This window comes from Molothrus aeneus, chromosome 12 (genome assembly GCF_037042795.1).
Source record: "Molothrus aeneus isolate 106 chromosome 12, BPBGC_Maene_1.0, whole genome shotgun sequence".
Lineage (NCBI taxonomy): Eukaryota > Metazoa > Chordata > Aves > Passeriformes > Icteridae > Molothrus > Molothrus aeneus.
The window spans coordinates 21,436,199-21,452,476 of NC_089657.1; the positions used below are offsets into that span (position 1 = coordinate 21,436,199).

Below are 16,278 nucleotides of genomic sequence, written 5' to 3' on the forward strand. Positions count from 1 at the left end.
AGAAAAATCCCCACCAAGAGAAATGTAAGACATCAAGTCTGAAAGTAACAGTGCCTTATACTGTTCCTAATTTTAGAATAGCAATGCTGTACAACTATCTGGATAAGGCAATTAAATACTGTAGCAGGTGTGCAGGGAAGTGAGTGAACTCTCCATGGTTAGAAGTCTTTACATCCAGACATGGTTTGTTTGATAGGAAATGCAAATAGGCGAGACTAAGAAAGTTGGCCATCTTATAAAGATCCCATTATCTGCTAGGCAGTCATTAAAGAAAAACAGTAAGTTTTTCCAGAGCCTGATAATCACAACAGGAAACAATATGAATACTCAGTTTTCAAATCAGGGGAGTTTTAATGTAGAGTCCCACAGAGTCCTTAGCTTTTGCTTGAGGTTGTTCAGAGAATTCATAGAAAACCTGGAAATTGAGACCCTGTTGAGGTGAAAATGTTTGCTAATTGTATAAAAGATATTATTAACATGATTACTATCATTATTTTTTAAATAAAAATCCATTATTTCTTTAAGAACATAGCAACAAAGAGTGTGATTTTCTATGTCAACAAATGTAGTCGTGCACAAGGAAGGAAAACATGTGTCCCATATACATTTATGTGCTGGCTCCAGCCCACTGACTGACATAAAAAAAGGAAGGTTGGGAGCCACTGGGCATAGCTTCACAAAAATACCAGCTAAAGAGTCATCAGTGGTTGGAAGACAAAGGGGAATTCAGGGAATTTTAGACAAGCAATATGAGACAGTAAGGAACACACTCTTAAGCACTATTTCAAACTCATGGTACAGCATCCCACATGCAGTTTTGCTCTCTCTGATTCAGATATAGTGACAAAGGAAAAGAGAAAAGCAAGACATGGATCATAGATGTTTACAGAAATTACCCAAACATAATCACAGTGACTTACCACAAGATATATATCGCTGAAATGAATTCAATTCTAGATACAACGTACAAATGTAGGGATAAGGCATGAGATGGACATTCTCATGTTTGAATTTCATTTTTGATACTTGCTCCCATTTACTCAAATCTGAGAAGAATGGTAAGACTCAAAAACACAACATTAACATTTCAAAGGAACATGAGTCCTGAAAATGTCTTCTAAAGCTTCAGAAGTCACAGCACACTGTATATGTGCACAAGGGAGCTAATACAACCTGTTCTATGAACTTGTGAAACTGCACTAGTAACACACTACAGGAAACACTTATCCATTTTTATTTATCCACACTGCCCCATCAGTCACCTGTATTAATAGTGTTCTGTTCCCTTAACTGTGCTTGCCTTCAGTACGAACACCCTCCTGAAAAAAAACGTAGCCAGGCCCTTCCAAACCTATAAATTAAAAAAAAACCCCTTCAACAGTCTTCCTAATTAAAAAGGAATTATTTTAAAATTTTATTTAAAAATTAAAAAGGATTTGTATTCATAGAAGCAGCATGTCCTGGTTTGAAAAGGAAGTGAATTTTTCGGGATGCTGTGGTCAGACCAATAGGTGCTCAGATTTGAATATTGGCACCTGGTGTGGGCACTGAGGACATGGATATGCCTCTGAGAACACGGGGGTTAAAAGCAGAGAACTCCCAGGGGGAAGCTCTCTTGGGTTCCGGTCAGTGAAAGAGGTCAGAGTTGCCCTGCCCGGCTGCGGGCTGGGCGGAGGAGAGGAAGCCATGCGGCCGGGTGAGGTAGGCCGGGCCTTGGACAGAGAGGGGAGGTGAAGGCCCCTGCAGGATGGAAGCGTGGAGGAGCACTGAGAGGCATCGGGCAGCCACCCCCCCCCCAGGAGAGAGGGAGAGAGAGACAGCTGGTGCCTGTGCCACCTTGAAATTTGATAGCACGGCCAGCTGAGGGGGGGGGGGGGGGGGGGGGGGGGGGGAATGCGGCGAGAAGGTGCTCGGCAGGGCAGCTGTGGGAGTTCTGGACATGCAGAGCCTGAGATTTTTAACCCTTTTCTTCGGTGATGGAAACCTTACAAATGCTAATCCTCCTGGAGTTGAATGAGAAGAGAGATAGAGATGGGATAAGAGAAAATGGACCAATGTGATGCAAGTTTGTGCAAGTGAAAGATGTCCAAGAGAAGTTGAGAAGAATCCTAGGTGGTGGGAGGAGATGATGGAGTGGCCTTTGGCTGGACTTTTCTTGTATAGCCATGGACAGAATCATTTTTCCTGTGACACAGAGACTGCATTTAGCAGGAGGCAATGGCTTGGAGCCAAGACAGTGCAGTGATGTTATATGAAGGAGTGCGTGAACAGAGACAACAGGTGAGGAGGGTGGTGGTGTCCTCCATCTTCAGGGAAGAAAAAGATCTCTGTTCGTGAGACCCCTCGGCCCCAGGGGGTGAAATTTGGGGGGGGACAGGTGTCCCGAAAGTGAGAGACTGTGCTTTTTTTGGAATTGGGCAAAGCATCCTTAAAAGGGGAACCCTAGAAGCAGCTCTGGTCCATGCGCAGTGGTGAGAGCATGTCATGATGGCAAATGATCTCCAGCCAGTGCCACGTGTGACATGGAAACACAAGAGGTCTCAACTGTGTTTCCAGGGGAAGCCTATGGTACAAGAGGCACTCCTCTCTCCATGATGAACCGAGGATTGATTATCTAAAGGGTGGTGATGGACTGAGAGTTGGGGACCTGACGGGTGGTAACTGAATTGAGAATCCAAGGTTTTGTATTACTGTGATGTATTGGAAATTTGGTGGCAGGAGGAGGAATGTTTTTAGAGGGTTTTCATTCTGAGTTCTGTGTGTGTTTCTTTTTATATATAGTTGTAGGTTAATAAAGTTTTTTTTCTTTATTCCTAAGTTGGAGCCTGCTTTGCTGTATTCCTGGTCACATCTCACAGCAGACACCAGGGGGAATATATTTTCATGGGGGCACTGGCATTGCGCCAGCGCCAAACCATGACACAGCATCATTAAATTTACTTCACAGTTCAAAATAGGGGAAAAAAGACAATTGATATAACAGCCATTCCTTCATGTGAGTGCAGTTCTGACATGCAGGAGCTTCTGCTTGGAAGGTCAAAGCATGCTGGACATAAGTCTCCTCACACACCTCAGATCTCAGGGAGAAACAGGTGAAATGAATACTGTTAGTCCTCATTTGCTAGCAGAAACTAACGTCTTGGGGACAGAAGACAATGAAACATTGATACAATCAGTTCCTTTCAGGACTGAAACTGCCTGATTTTTAGCTTGAGGGACTCATCATTGGTGATTAACAAAAACACTGTCACTCTACAGAGAGGAGCCCAACACACCAACTGTAAGACAACCCCTCATGCCAGGCCTCTGAGCTCACAGTTCTCTTCCAGGCCCAGTGCTGGCTGAGCATGTGGATGGACTTACAAGTTCTAGAAATAGAAGTTTGTAACTCTTCAATACACAGACAGAACTGGTTGAGCTTTAGAGCAAACTAATAAAGTTGGTTGGATTGGGTGTCTTCTGTATAATGATGCTCTTGGCTACCTTATCTTCTTGACTCTAACATGAGTAAGTTGCTGTCGTATGTACCTGCTTCAGACAGAGAAAAAGGATTTCTCATTCCATTATGCCTGCTATTAGGAGGCGGGAGGGGAATGCCTCAGAAGTTTTCATTACTCCAGGGCACTCAGAATCACAGGAAGTGATGCCAGATCTGATCCAAAAATGGACACGCCTTTAGGACTGGAAAACGCTAATATTTAACTGAATTACTTTTCAACAGAAGTCTTGGGATATTAACTTCTCAACCCAATACACAACAGCAACTACAAGAGAAATATTAACAGTTACCATCTCTTTTATCAAGTTATTGTCACTTTAAATTAAAAATCTGCAGAATATGTAGCAGCAACTACTAAATTCTGTCCAGTTGCACAAGCCAGAAGAAAAAAAATGAAGGCCACTTATGTATTCTGATAATAGAACACCTAGAAAGAGGAGGAGCCTGTAGTACAGCCACTAGCTAGAATAATCCAATCTCAAATGCCTCAGCACTTCTGTATCAAAAGTGAAATCCTGGGAAACTATACTCCTCAAAACCTGTGCTTCTATATGACTATGCTGTGCAACTGCACACAGCTTTTACAGCACTGTCTGTGGACAGCAGGCCAGACTGACAGCAGCTCAATGCCTCTGCAAACTTTAGGGAAGACAGAAAAGATCTGCTGACTGGTCCCACAGGAGTGAGAGGCATGAGTGCAGTAAAGGGAATACTGTGCCGATACATTTGCTTCACAATTGTTTCTAGGCTTCAAGGACTGAAGAGGGAACCAGGATAACTGGATGACAATCCTGCAGGCTTTGTGTGTTTAAAAGCTTTTCTGTTCTTCCAATTATCTTAGCTCAACTACTGCTTCTTGTAAAGCTCACTCTGTGAGGTACTTTTTGCTTTTCTCAGCCATCTCTGTGGAGACATGAGTGCAGACTCACACTTGCTCCCATCTTCCATCCCCAAAGGCTCATGGTGGTTTAACCTTGAGGGACCTAACAAGGACAAACACGTGAGTTTCCCTGCTCATGAGCCAGCATTGCTGGGCCTGTAAGGAGTGTTTTATGTTCCACAAACCTTTGGGAACAATGCACCGGCTGTGCTTCTGAGCACATGAGATGGGCTTCCTGGCACTTTATGTTTACCTTTGTTTGCTCTGGCTAAAGCTAATTTGGAACACAAGGCTGTTTGGATGAAAACACTGCAAAACACTCTCGTCACATCAGTTCTCTGGTGAAGGCAACACCTGAGGTGTTCACAATACCTTCAGCCAATGTCAAACTGCAAAGATTGAAGTAGTACTACTCCAGCTAAAGCACTACACACTCCTACACATAAATGTTGACTTATGCAATGCCCAAAAGATACAAGTCATTGAATCTTTTCTTTTATGAGTAGGAAAGAAAGGATACATGGAAAGACGGTGAAGTGGTCTGTAGAAAATGGATGTAAATCATCAAGATTTCCAAGGATTACTCTAATCACTTCCTGGAGAGGCCAAAAAATAAACAAAGGAAAAATATTAAAAACATAGTGACAATTCCACTGTCAAGTACACTTTCAAGACTTGGGGAAAAATTAACATTACTTTACAGTTTGCATGAATCATGGAAGACCAGATTCTATATATTCTGCCTTTCCTCCTCCCCTTCTTCTCCCCACTCCCTCTCGCCATTTTAGAGTGCACTGCACTGACAGACTCATAGACATTTAGGTGAATGAGTACCTTAATCTTGAATTAACATAGAAGAATTACTATGGAAAATGGGGGTGTGCTTTTAAATTTAAGGAGTGTCATTTAATTTTTCCAGCAAAACACACACAGCATTTACCTACCCCTCTTTCTCTGAATATTGACCCAAATCAGTTATAAGGCAAATGCAGTTAAGCCCCAACAAACTCCTCTACAAACACAAAACGTTTTCTAGTAATACCTTTCAACATTTTCAAAAGTGAAAAAAAGTTGTAGTTCTTCATATCAATTAAAATAAGCACATTTTCTTCAGTAATAGCATCTTCAATGCTATTACTGTACTTTGAAGTTTTTTAGAAATTAGGTAATAGGAAGAAGCATTTTTAAGCAGGCAGTATATTTGTTTCAATTTCTTAGTAATGGCAGGGGCCTTCTTCCATCTCAGGAAGAAGATGACAACAACACAACTCATCCATTGTGACCATCAGTTTGTGCTTGGACACAAAGCAATGGCATCATTAAAAGAACACCCACTGGTTCAAAAGTTGCAAGGAAAGCACATGCAATTTAGCATTAGATTAGCCTCCATTGAGCCAGGTCACCAGTACTGCCACAGCTCCTGAAAAACCAAGAGGGATTAACAGCTAAATCAAGTCTGACAACTTGAAAGTTTCGACTTTGAGAAAGTTTCAGTTGAGACTGAAATCTTGCAGGGAAAGAGCTCCTGCAAAAATGACTCTGAAGAGGAATCAGACAGGAATTGGGTGTGACTAGCTCAAGAAAGAGGAGTTTCCCTTTGTCCAATTTTAACAGTCAGTAGCTTCTTTGGAATATTTCAAACAAAAGCATGACTCTTCTACACTAAATTTTCCCTGTTGAGGAATATTTTTCATTTGTGGGGTTTTTTTTTGTTTGTTTGTTTGTTTTTTACACTCAGACTCTCCAGGGAAGTTCCCCCTAAGTTCCCCATTGCTCACACTTGAAATGCTGCATTTGACAAAATGTTCTCAGTCCTGTAACAAGCATATAATTTGTTTAGCCTAACACCCATCTGAAGTCCTATGGACCTGCCTCAGCTCCTACCTCTGACTCCTTGGCAGCGCTTTCAGTGAGACTGAGATTGGGAGAGCTGTGAAACAAAGAGAGAATTGGAACCATCCCAGTCAAAATGCAGTGAAGCTACATTTCAAGTAACAGTTTAAACAGAAACAAAACATAATTCCCACTGAACAGGAAAAAATACTTAGTGGGCAGATTAATTCCTAACCTATTACTCTTAAAAAACATCCCTTATTCACAAGGATTGTTCCGTGTGAACTTTCTATCCACTTGTGTTTTGTTTTTTAAGGTCTTGTATTAACTCACTGCCACGTGCAGCCAACAAACAGCAGACTGACTTCTTGGCTATAACACACATACCTGTTGAAGTTGCCATACCGGATTTTAAATTTGTACACATGCCTTCCAGCATGAAGAAATCTTGTTTCAGGCAATGGATAGGTGAATGGTTTCAACGACATCTCTCTCTCTCTCCCTGAATGCCAGACTAGGAAAGCAGGAGAGTCAAAGGTTAATTCCTGAACCCCTCACCACATCTCTTTCTGTCATATGGAAAGATTATATGCAGTTTTTCTTCCAGGGGACATTTGCAGAGAGAACTCTCCTACCAGTGAGCAAAAGACTGATCTGAGTGTCCCATGTCAATAGCGCTGTGTTTTTGAGCAGGATCCGAGGACAGGCCTGGAGCACACAGTCACCTCGTCTTCAGCTGCACTGCCCTGCAACTGCCTCTGCCGAGGTCCCTGAAGCTTTACGGGACTCATGCTACGGGGATGGCAAACCTCCTTTTCGGACACCCCCCCCACCCCAGACTCCTCTGCGGAGCCCTGTGGGGCCTGCGACCGGCACCAGATGCAAAGGAAGCCGTGGATCCTGGCTACCCCCGAGAGTCCGGCCCACAAGAACTCATTGCTCTCCACTCCCAATCAAAACCTCAATCAAGTGCTGATGTGGAATGATCAGGGAAATTCTTCACCTGTAGAACATAAAATTCTATCATATCACGAAAACAATCTTACAATATAAGAAAATGCAAAAACAATGCAAAGAAAGTTCATTGCTCCAAATCCACACAGCTGAGTCTCAGGAGAAAGTCCATGGACTGAAGATATTCCTCTTTGACATCTCTGAAAGTCCCTTTTGGTCCTGAAACGGGCTTGCAGAATCCTGAAACAAAGAACTGCTAAAGAAAATCCAACAACAATTATCAAAGATCTATTGACAGTCATCAAACAATTTTGAGAAAATTTCTGGAATGTCTTGGCCACAGCCCTTTATTGAACCACTTGGGCTGAAGCTAATTCTTGGCTCTTCAGTGCTTTTGAGCGGCTATTAGCTCTTTCAACTGTTTTAATTTTTTTTTTTCCGGAAAGAGCAGCAGCAGCAGAGAGGCCTGAGAGGCCCTTGGGGACCCTGGCCCTCTTGGAAAGATCAGGAACCCCAGACCCAGCCCACAGAATGGTGGCCCAGGTCCTGACAGGGGAAGCAAAGCCCCCAAACCCAACAGGAGGCCGGGCGGTGGCCCTGGCCCAGGGAACTGAGCCAAATGGCCCAGTCCCGGCCCATGAGGCGGGCTCTGTGTTCTCACAACCCAGCACCATGCTGCCAGTGCAATGGCAGAACAAGTGACCAAACGCTTCCTGATCCCCCTGAACCACTGAACCATACCGGCAGTGGGGGAAGAAAAGCTGTCCCGAGAACCTTCATCTCGGGTCTGGGGACGTTTCTTCCCCACAGCAAGCGAGTGATGGTCGCTTTCCGCTGTTTCCCCTGCTTCTGCAATGCAAATGCAAAAGCAAAAGGTGTTCGTCCTTTCTGCTTCCCGGTACCACTCCCACACCCTCCGGGCTGGGGACCAGAGGCAGAACTCCCGGGAGCCACCTCCCCCTTGCCGCTGGGGGCGCGAGGGATGGCAGGGATCACAACCCCCAAGGGGAAACCAGCCCGCGAAAAACGCTGAGTTTGAAAGCAGGCAGCTGTGCTGCGCCCGCCAGCCCCCGCCAGTGCCGCCGGCAGTATTGCGAATGCAACTGCCGGCTGTGATGCAAAGGGAGTGGGTACAGGACCGGCAGCAGCTTCTGCCCGTGGCTCCGGGATCGGCCATGCAGGCACAGCTGCCGAAACAATCGGAGCCATGGGCGGGGCCGCCCGGAGAGGCGGCCGCAGCGGCAGGGCGGATTGGGGCGGCCCCGCGGGCCCAGGAGGCGGCGCCACGGGGACTGGTGCCGACCACGGGGCTGGGCGGGACAGGGCCCGCGGCGCTGGCCAGGGCGGCGCAGCCCACTCAGATCCCCCCTGAGAGCAACGATGGGGGAGGAAAAGTGGCTCCATCTGAGCATGCTCCAAAGGCACGGAAAAAACTTTCCTTCGGCTGCGGGCAAAACCTTGGCCCCCCGCTGTGATTCAGGGGGGCTGGGAAGCAGCAGGTCGTCTTCCTCCCAAGGGTCTTCTCCCAGGAGCGGAGCCTGCCCCCTGCAATCGGCAATCCACTGAAACGAAGCTGCTTTCCGTTTCAAAACTGGGAAAAGCGTTTTGAATGACGGATAGATCCGAGGGAATCCAAAATCCTGGCACCAAGCCATAATAATGAATTCCATGCATTCCCATATGTACGAATCGAGGGCATAGAGCACATTCGTGAAAAACCTGTGGAACTTTGTCGACCAGAAAAACTCATGGAAATGTCTCTTCACCATAGGAACTCTGTCCTCATGACCCCATTTTTGCCAGAGGCCAATAAGTGTCTTCTCTGAGGGAGCTAAAGGAACCTCCGCCTCCATAGGCACCCTCTCCCACATGTGCAGCCAGAGTCTGCGAAGGGCAGCATCATCAGGAAGGGAAACGGTAACAGTACCTTGTGACAGTGTCCACCAGGCTCTGGCAGGCTGCTTGATGCTGCTGAGCTTTCCGGACATCTTCTCTGCAGGCTTTTCAAAAGGTTCTCTTTGTGGTCAGCCTTGGCTGTGAACCGTGTCCAAATTCAGGATCTTCAGTTCTTCAGCTCCTGGCTAGAATCCACTTCTGTGGTCACTTGTGAGGTGACCATCAATGCCACACCCTCGGGGTTTACCCAGTGTAGCAGTGCTCCTCCAGGGTCTCACCAAGTGATGAATCTTCTCCAGTCACTCGGGGTCACTATCTGTGACGGTGTTCACAGGGGTCCCACGATGAGGGAAGAGACGAGGATTTGACTCCATGTTTCAGAAGGCTTGATTTATTATTTTATTATATTTATTACATTAAAACTATACTAAAAGAATAGAAGAAAAGTTTTCATCAGAAGGCTAGCTAAGAATAGAAAAGGAAAGAATGATAACAAAGGCAGCTGTCTCAGACTCTCTGTCCGAGCCAGCTGGGCTGTGACTGGCCATTATTTATAAACATCCAAGATGGGCCAATCAAAGATCCACCTGTTGCATTCCACAGCAGCAGATAAGCATTGTTTACATTTGGTTCCCGAGGCCTCCCAGCTTCTCAGGAGGAAAAATCCTAAGGAAGGGATTTTTAATGAAAAGATGTCTGCGACAGTTAATATCCAGGGACTGATACAGCATCCCTTGCTGTTCAGTCAGTGAGGTGAAGTCCACTTCCTATAAGCAGTGGCATGATGGTCTCCCTCAGCATTGGTAAAGACATGATGTAGAGAATAATTCAGCAGCTGCAGAAGAATTTTGAATTTATTTTCACTGTCTTTTGGTTTAAAAAAAAGCAAAATAAGCTTAGGGAGTCAGGAAGTAAATTGATGCATTGATTTCATACACAAGCAGGAAATTGGTAACTACCAATGTTCAAGCAAGCAGATAATGCAGTGGAAAACACAGCTTCACTAACTACTCTAACCTTCTCTAAAGACACGCTGAGCCCACCCTTCTGGGTGCATCTCAGCAAGAAGGGCTATGTCCTGTTTGAGCTGCTCTTCAATAGCAAATGGGAGGCTCTAAGCTGGCTTTATAGTAAAACAGCACCCTCAGGCATCCCTCCAAGAAATCCTTGGGGCACACCAAGGGAGTCCTCAACACTAATGGATCTTGCAGCTAGGCATAGTCCCATCCTGCCACGGTGTCATAAACTGATGCCTGAAAATTAGGCAAGAAAACAGTAGTCCATAGTATAGGGCCTACGGAGCAGGTATTTGTTTAATCAATGCCAGGAGGGGGATAGCTCCACCACAAACTCACTTGTCCATTCTTTGCACAGTACTGCATTTTATACTTTTTTACATAATGTGTATATGATACTTTTCTAACCTTCATATCGCAATGTATTTTCTAATTATATGATTATGTAAGCCCTTATAGCACACGCGCAGATTCTGCATGAGGTGATCGTCAGGCTCCTGGTGGTCGCTTTGGATGAAGGCTCGTAAGTCTTCCGGGGGTTTGAATTTTTCACCTCTGTTTTCTGTGCAAGCTGTATAAGATTGTCTGCTCAAAGAGCCATTGGTTAGCTTTTGCAGTTAGCTTGTTCTGCTAAATTTGCTAAATTTGCTGATTTCACATACCCTGTTCCAAAGTAACTACACTTTCTGCATAGCTACAGCCTTTGCATAGCTCAAGCATTATCTTGTCACCTAGCCATCAGCACAAGGAACTCAATGTACATTGTGACACAACACAGCCTCATGGCTCAGCAGACCATTATGACAACCTGAAATCTCATGGATCCAAGCATCTACTTGGACAAAGTAGGGGCTCGTAGGACAACAGGTGCCACTGGGACATTGCCAGCTCTTGTAGAATCCAGTGTCCATTGTGACACAGCACAGCGAGATGGAAACATGGAGACCACTGGAATGGAATCTGATGGAACCAAGTGTCAATTGTGAACACAGCATGGCCTCATGGAATTCAGGGGCAATTGGGACTGGACCATGGCTCATGGAAGCAAGGGGCCATTGTGACACAGCAGGGCCTCATAGAACCCAGGAGAACATTGTGGGACAATGGAATCCCATGGAAACAAGTGTCAATTGCCAAAATCTCGGGCTTCATGGAACCTAAGTGACCATTGTGACTCCATGGCACTGCTCATGGAAGCAAGTGTCCATTATAGCACAGCCAGGTTTAACAAAATGCAGGAGACAATTGTGATGCAATGGAATCTCAAGACACCAAGGCTCCACTGTGACACAGAGGGGCCTCATGGAACCAAGGAGACTGTTAGGCAATGGAATCTCATGGAACAAAGTGTAAATTGTCAACACAGCAAGGCCACATGGAAGCCAGGTACCAATAGGATGTTGAAAGGTTTAAAAGCATTGTGCCTAGGCATACTTAGGCAAGAATAAGATACATTGCAGCCAATATAGAACCTGGCAAATCCTAGTCACAAGCTAGACACAGGATGAAACTGGGCAAAAAATGGGGAACAAAACTTCGAACAATGAAGTACAAAGCTTGCTAAAACCAGTGAGAAAATTGCTGAAACAGCTAACAAGAGACTGATCATGCCTAGAGGAGAAAGGTGAAATGGGCACGGCGATAAAGATATCCAGCTTTCATCAGTGGACCACCAAGGAAGACGCAGAGCCTTCCTCAGTGAGACCTGGATGCACTGCGCCTGTGTTTTGCATATGCTAATGATAACGATGAGTTCTAAGAAATAGTTTGTATAACCACAACTTTTCTAAGGAAAAAAATAAATATGCATGAAGTATAAACACGTATTGTAATCTGCTGTGTACCTTGGGTGCCGCGATGCTAGGAGGATTGATCCCTGTGCACCCAGCACACTGAATAAAGCAAAGACCTGTTTCTTGGACTTTGTCTCAGAAATATCTCTTGGCCTAGTTTGGGGCGATTCAACATTTCAAAGGCTCATCCAAGCAAGTGTCCATTGTGAAACAGCTGGGCCTAATGGAACACAATAGAACATTGTTACACAATGGAATCTCATGGATGCAAGTGTCAGCACTTATACACCGGGGCCTCATGGAACCCAGGCACTGTAATGCAAGGAGTCTTGGGGAAAAAAGTTTCAATTTTGAACAACGCAGCTCCTCATGGAACACAGGTGCCATTTGGATAATGCCAGGGAATGTGGAACTCAGTGTCCATTGTGACACAGCGCAGCCTCATAGAACTCAGCTGACCACTGTGACGCAATGGAATCTCATGGGTCCAAAGCTCTACAATGACCAAGGTGCCTCTGGAACATTGCCAGGCCTAGTAGAAATAAGGCTCCACTACTGCGTAGCAAGGCCTTATGGTACCTGGGAGGCCACTGCGTCGCAATGGAATCTGATGGAAGCAAGTGTCCATTGTGACACAGGAGGGCATCATGGCACCCAGGAGACCACTGTGACACAATGCAAGCTCTGGGAATCAAGAGTCAACTGCAAACACAACAGGGTCTCCTTGAAGCCAGATGCTATTTGGATATTGGCAGGGCAGATGGAACTCGGTGTCCACTGTGACATAGCATAGGCTCATGAACAACAGGAGAGCACAGTGACACCATGGGATCATGGTGAACCAAGCATCAATATAAACACATCAGGCTCTCATGAAACTAAAGAAAATTTTGTGATGCAGTGGAATGTCATAGATCCAAGGCTCTACTTTGGGCAAGATGGGCCTCATTAGACACAGGTTACTTTGGGACCTTGACAGGCCTAGTAGAAGCAAGGCTCCATGATTGCCCAGCAAGCCTCATGGGACCTAGGAGGCCACTGTGTCACAAAGTAGTTTGATGGAAGCAAGTGTCCATTGTGACACAGGTGGGCCTCATGGTATCCAGGAGACCCCTGCTGTGCAGTGCAATCTCTGGGAACCAAGTGTCAACAGGGCCTCCTTGAAGCCAGGTGCTACTGGGCAAGCAGAACTCAATGTCTATTGTGACTCCAGTCTCCATTGTGACACAGTGTTGCCTTGCAGAAACATGGGGACCCTTGTGACACAATGAAATCTGATGGAACTAAGTGTCAATTGTGAACTCAGCATGGCCTCATAGAACCCAGGGGCAACTGGGCCTGTGCCATGGCTTATGGAAGCAAGAGGCCGTTGTGAAATGGTGTGGCCTCATGGAACTAAGGAGAACATTGTGGAGCTATGGAGTCCTGAGGAAACAAGTGTAAATTCTCAGAACAGCGAGGTCTCATAGAACCAAAGTGACCATTGTGGCTCCATGGATTATAATGGAACAAACTGTCACTTGTAGCACAGCACGGCCTCATGGGACACAGGCACCACTGGGACATTGCAACTGTGCATGGAACCAAATGTCCATTATGACACAGCCAGGCCTGATGGAACACAGGAGGACACAGGAATATTGTGACGCAAGGGAATCTCAAAGACACCAAGGCTCTCTTGTGACACAGAGGCCATCATGGAACCAAGGTAACCATTGTGAGGCAATGAAATCTCATGGAAAAAAGAGTAAGTTGTCAACACTGCCTGATGGAACCCAGGTGCCAATGGGACGTTTCCAAGGCTTGTGCAAGCCTCCATTGTGACTCAGCTGGGCCTAATGGAACACAGGAGAACATTGTTGGACAGTGGAATCTCATGTATGCAAGTGAAGTCTTTTGCAGCAGGTCCTCATGGAACCCAGGAGACCATTGTGATGCAAAATATCTTGGGGAAAAAAGTTTCAATTTTGAAGAATGTGGGGCTTCATGGAATACAGGTGCCACTTGTGTACTGCCAGGGAATGTGAAACTCAGTGTTCATTGCGACAAACCACAGCCTCATAGAACTCAGCAGACTACTGTGGCACAATGGAATCTCATGGATCCAAGGCTGTAGTTTGACCAAGACAGGCCTCATGGGCCACATATGCTACTGGGACATTGCCAGGCTTAGTAGAAACAAGGCTCTATTATTGCACATTAAGGTCTCACAGCACCTGGGAGGCCACTGTGTCACAATGGAATCTGATGGAAGCAAGTGTTCATTGTGACACAGGAGGGTATCATGGCACCCAGGAGACCACTGTGACATAATGCAAGCTCTGGGAATCAAGTGTCAAGTGCAAACACAGTGGGGCCTCCTTGAAGCCAGGTGCTATTTGGATTTTGCTCTGGCAGGCAGAACTTGGTGTCCACTGTGACATAGCACAGGCTCATGAACAACAGGAGAGCACAGTGACACCATGGAATCTTGGGGAACCAAAATGGTCTCAACACAAATCCTTCTAGGAGTAACTCTTGCAAAAAACAGACTTTCTTTTGTCTTCAATGGCCTGGAATATTTAGCTTTGGAAAATCAACTAATTTACAAATGTAACTGCAGGGGCAAGCCACCATTCTTTTAATTAACCTTTATATGTGTATAACCCTTAGTAGGGATCCATCCTTGGGACACACTTCACATTTTGTAAGAAAAGAGGCATCATTTATTTGCTTTAGTGAAAAAAAAATCTTGAATATACTCTGAATAGAATTAGAATCCAAAAGAGTGAATATATAAGGAACACTTGAGATACTGCCTGGGATGAGATGCTTTCTAACAGCTTCACTTAAGGTCTCAAATTCTCCATCCAAATATTGGCAGATTGGTCAGAGGAGAAAAGCATTCTTTTTTAATGGTCCTTTGGGAAGATAGAGCTTGCAGGGAATTTGGTACTTTCTGGTCTACTGCCTACATTTCAAGAGTTTTAGATACTGAAATGACCTATGGAAGATGAAGTCATTATGAATGTGCAAGTCCAGTGTATGACAGTCCCAGAAAGGAGTCTATCAAAACCCTTGAAATCCCAACACAAAAGATGCGAGTTGGCAGTGTATGCCAACCAGTTTTTAGCAAACCACAGAAAATGCAGATGAAAAAACAAGGCAATTAGGTCAGATACAGTATGAAGCAGAATTAAAAAAGGAAAGCAGATGATTACAGCAACCCTGTTAAGTGGTATAAAAAATGCCAGTAGTCTTATTGACATTAGCAGAAATTTGCAGCAAGTCTGAAAATTACAAACTGGGCAAAAGAAAAGGGGACTGATGACTACTCTGGGATAGGGTTTCCTAGCTGGGATTTTCAAAATATACAGATTGTATCATCCTTTAATCCAAAGGATGTTATTAAAATGACAGTAAGGAAACTGCATCAAATGCTAGACAGACTCAGGACAGCATACATATAGCTAGAAATGCTACTGATACACTGAGAAAACTGGCACCAATGCAGCAACATTGTACTAAACTCCACAAATGTCCACTGCTTCACTGTCTGGCGTTTCATTAATATGCACATAGCAGTTCTGCAACATTCCTACTGATCATCTTCTTGGCACACCACTAGTTTCTTCAGTGCCAAGATTTCAGGTAGATGATATTACAGATACAAATCTATGGCCTTCAAGTGAAACATAGTGTGGGGAGAAAATCCTGTCTGAGATGTTCATCATTCAATTTTCTAGACAGACCAAATAAAAAGAAAAGCAAGCTATAGGATTGTGCACTTGCTATTACAAAACACCTGCTGGCATCTGAAAATAAACTAGCAGAAAATCATGATAAATGGCAGTTGAGGCAAACAAACCTTTGAAGAGAATAATGATGTGATAAATAAAACCAACGCATTTCCAGGCTATCAAGGTACTTCAAATGTAAGAAAAGGATTGAGAGCAGAGGCTGAACTAATGAGGAAAGATTAAAAGAACCCCAAGAAAAACATGACCAAAAATTCTGAAAGATAAGGACGACTGACATGTTTAAACCTTCACAAAATCAGTGACCAGAGATTTAGATAGACAATTAAATCAAGTAATTTACAGGTGCACCTTCTGCTCCTTTTTCACCTGGCAACATCACAGGGTGAATTGTGACCACGGAGTCAAGATGATTTGGATTATGTTTTTTGCTACAGGAGAGAAGTACAGCAGCTGAAGTACCTGTTACTGATGTGATACCCAGGAACACAGAGTTGACACATTTTATTCATGTCCAATGACAACTAGCAATACTAAGAGGATAGGATTGGCCTCTTTTCATGACGCTCTTCTTGTTTTACAGCCTGCTCTGATATTGATCCTCTTAATTAGCTTCTCTCTAAAAAGGAGAAAGTCCAATTAAATTTCCCTCCCTACTGGTGGAGCTTTG

The 16,278-nt window shown here is 44.7% G+C and overlaps 1 protein-coding gene across 3 annotated transcripts in view; it reads right to left on the reverse strand.

Annotated features, from left to right (window-relative positions):
- Nucleotides 1–16,278, reverse strand: part of MAJIN (membrane anchored junction protein) — a 37,825-nt gene that overhangs the window by 8,705 nt on the left and 12,842 nt on the right. For 2 of the 3 annotated variants that reach the window (XM_066558253.1, XM_066558254.1), the window contains exons 2-5: nt 6,600–6,726; nt 6,264–6,309; nt 4,900–4,975; nt 921–1,046 (exon numbers count right to left, since the gene is read on the reverse strand). In XM_066558253.1, coding sequence (XP_066414350.1) covers nt 921–1,046; nt 4,900–4,975; nt 6,264–6,309; nt 6,600–6,700 — 349 coding nt within the window. In that variant the 5' untranslated portion in view covers nt 6,701–6,726. The remainder of the gene's footprint in view (nt 1–920; nt 1,047–4,899; nt 4,976–6,263; nt 6,310–6,599; nt 6,727–16,278) is intronic. The other variant, XM_066558255.1, reaches the window with a different exon arrangement.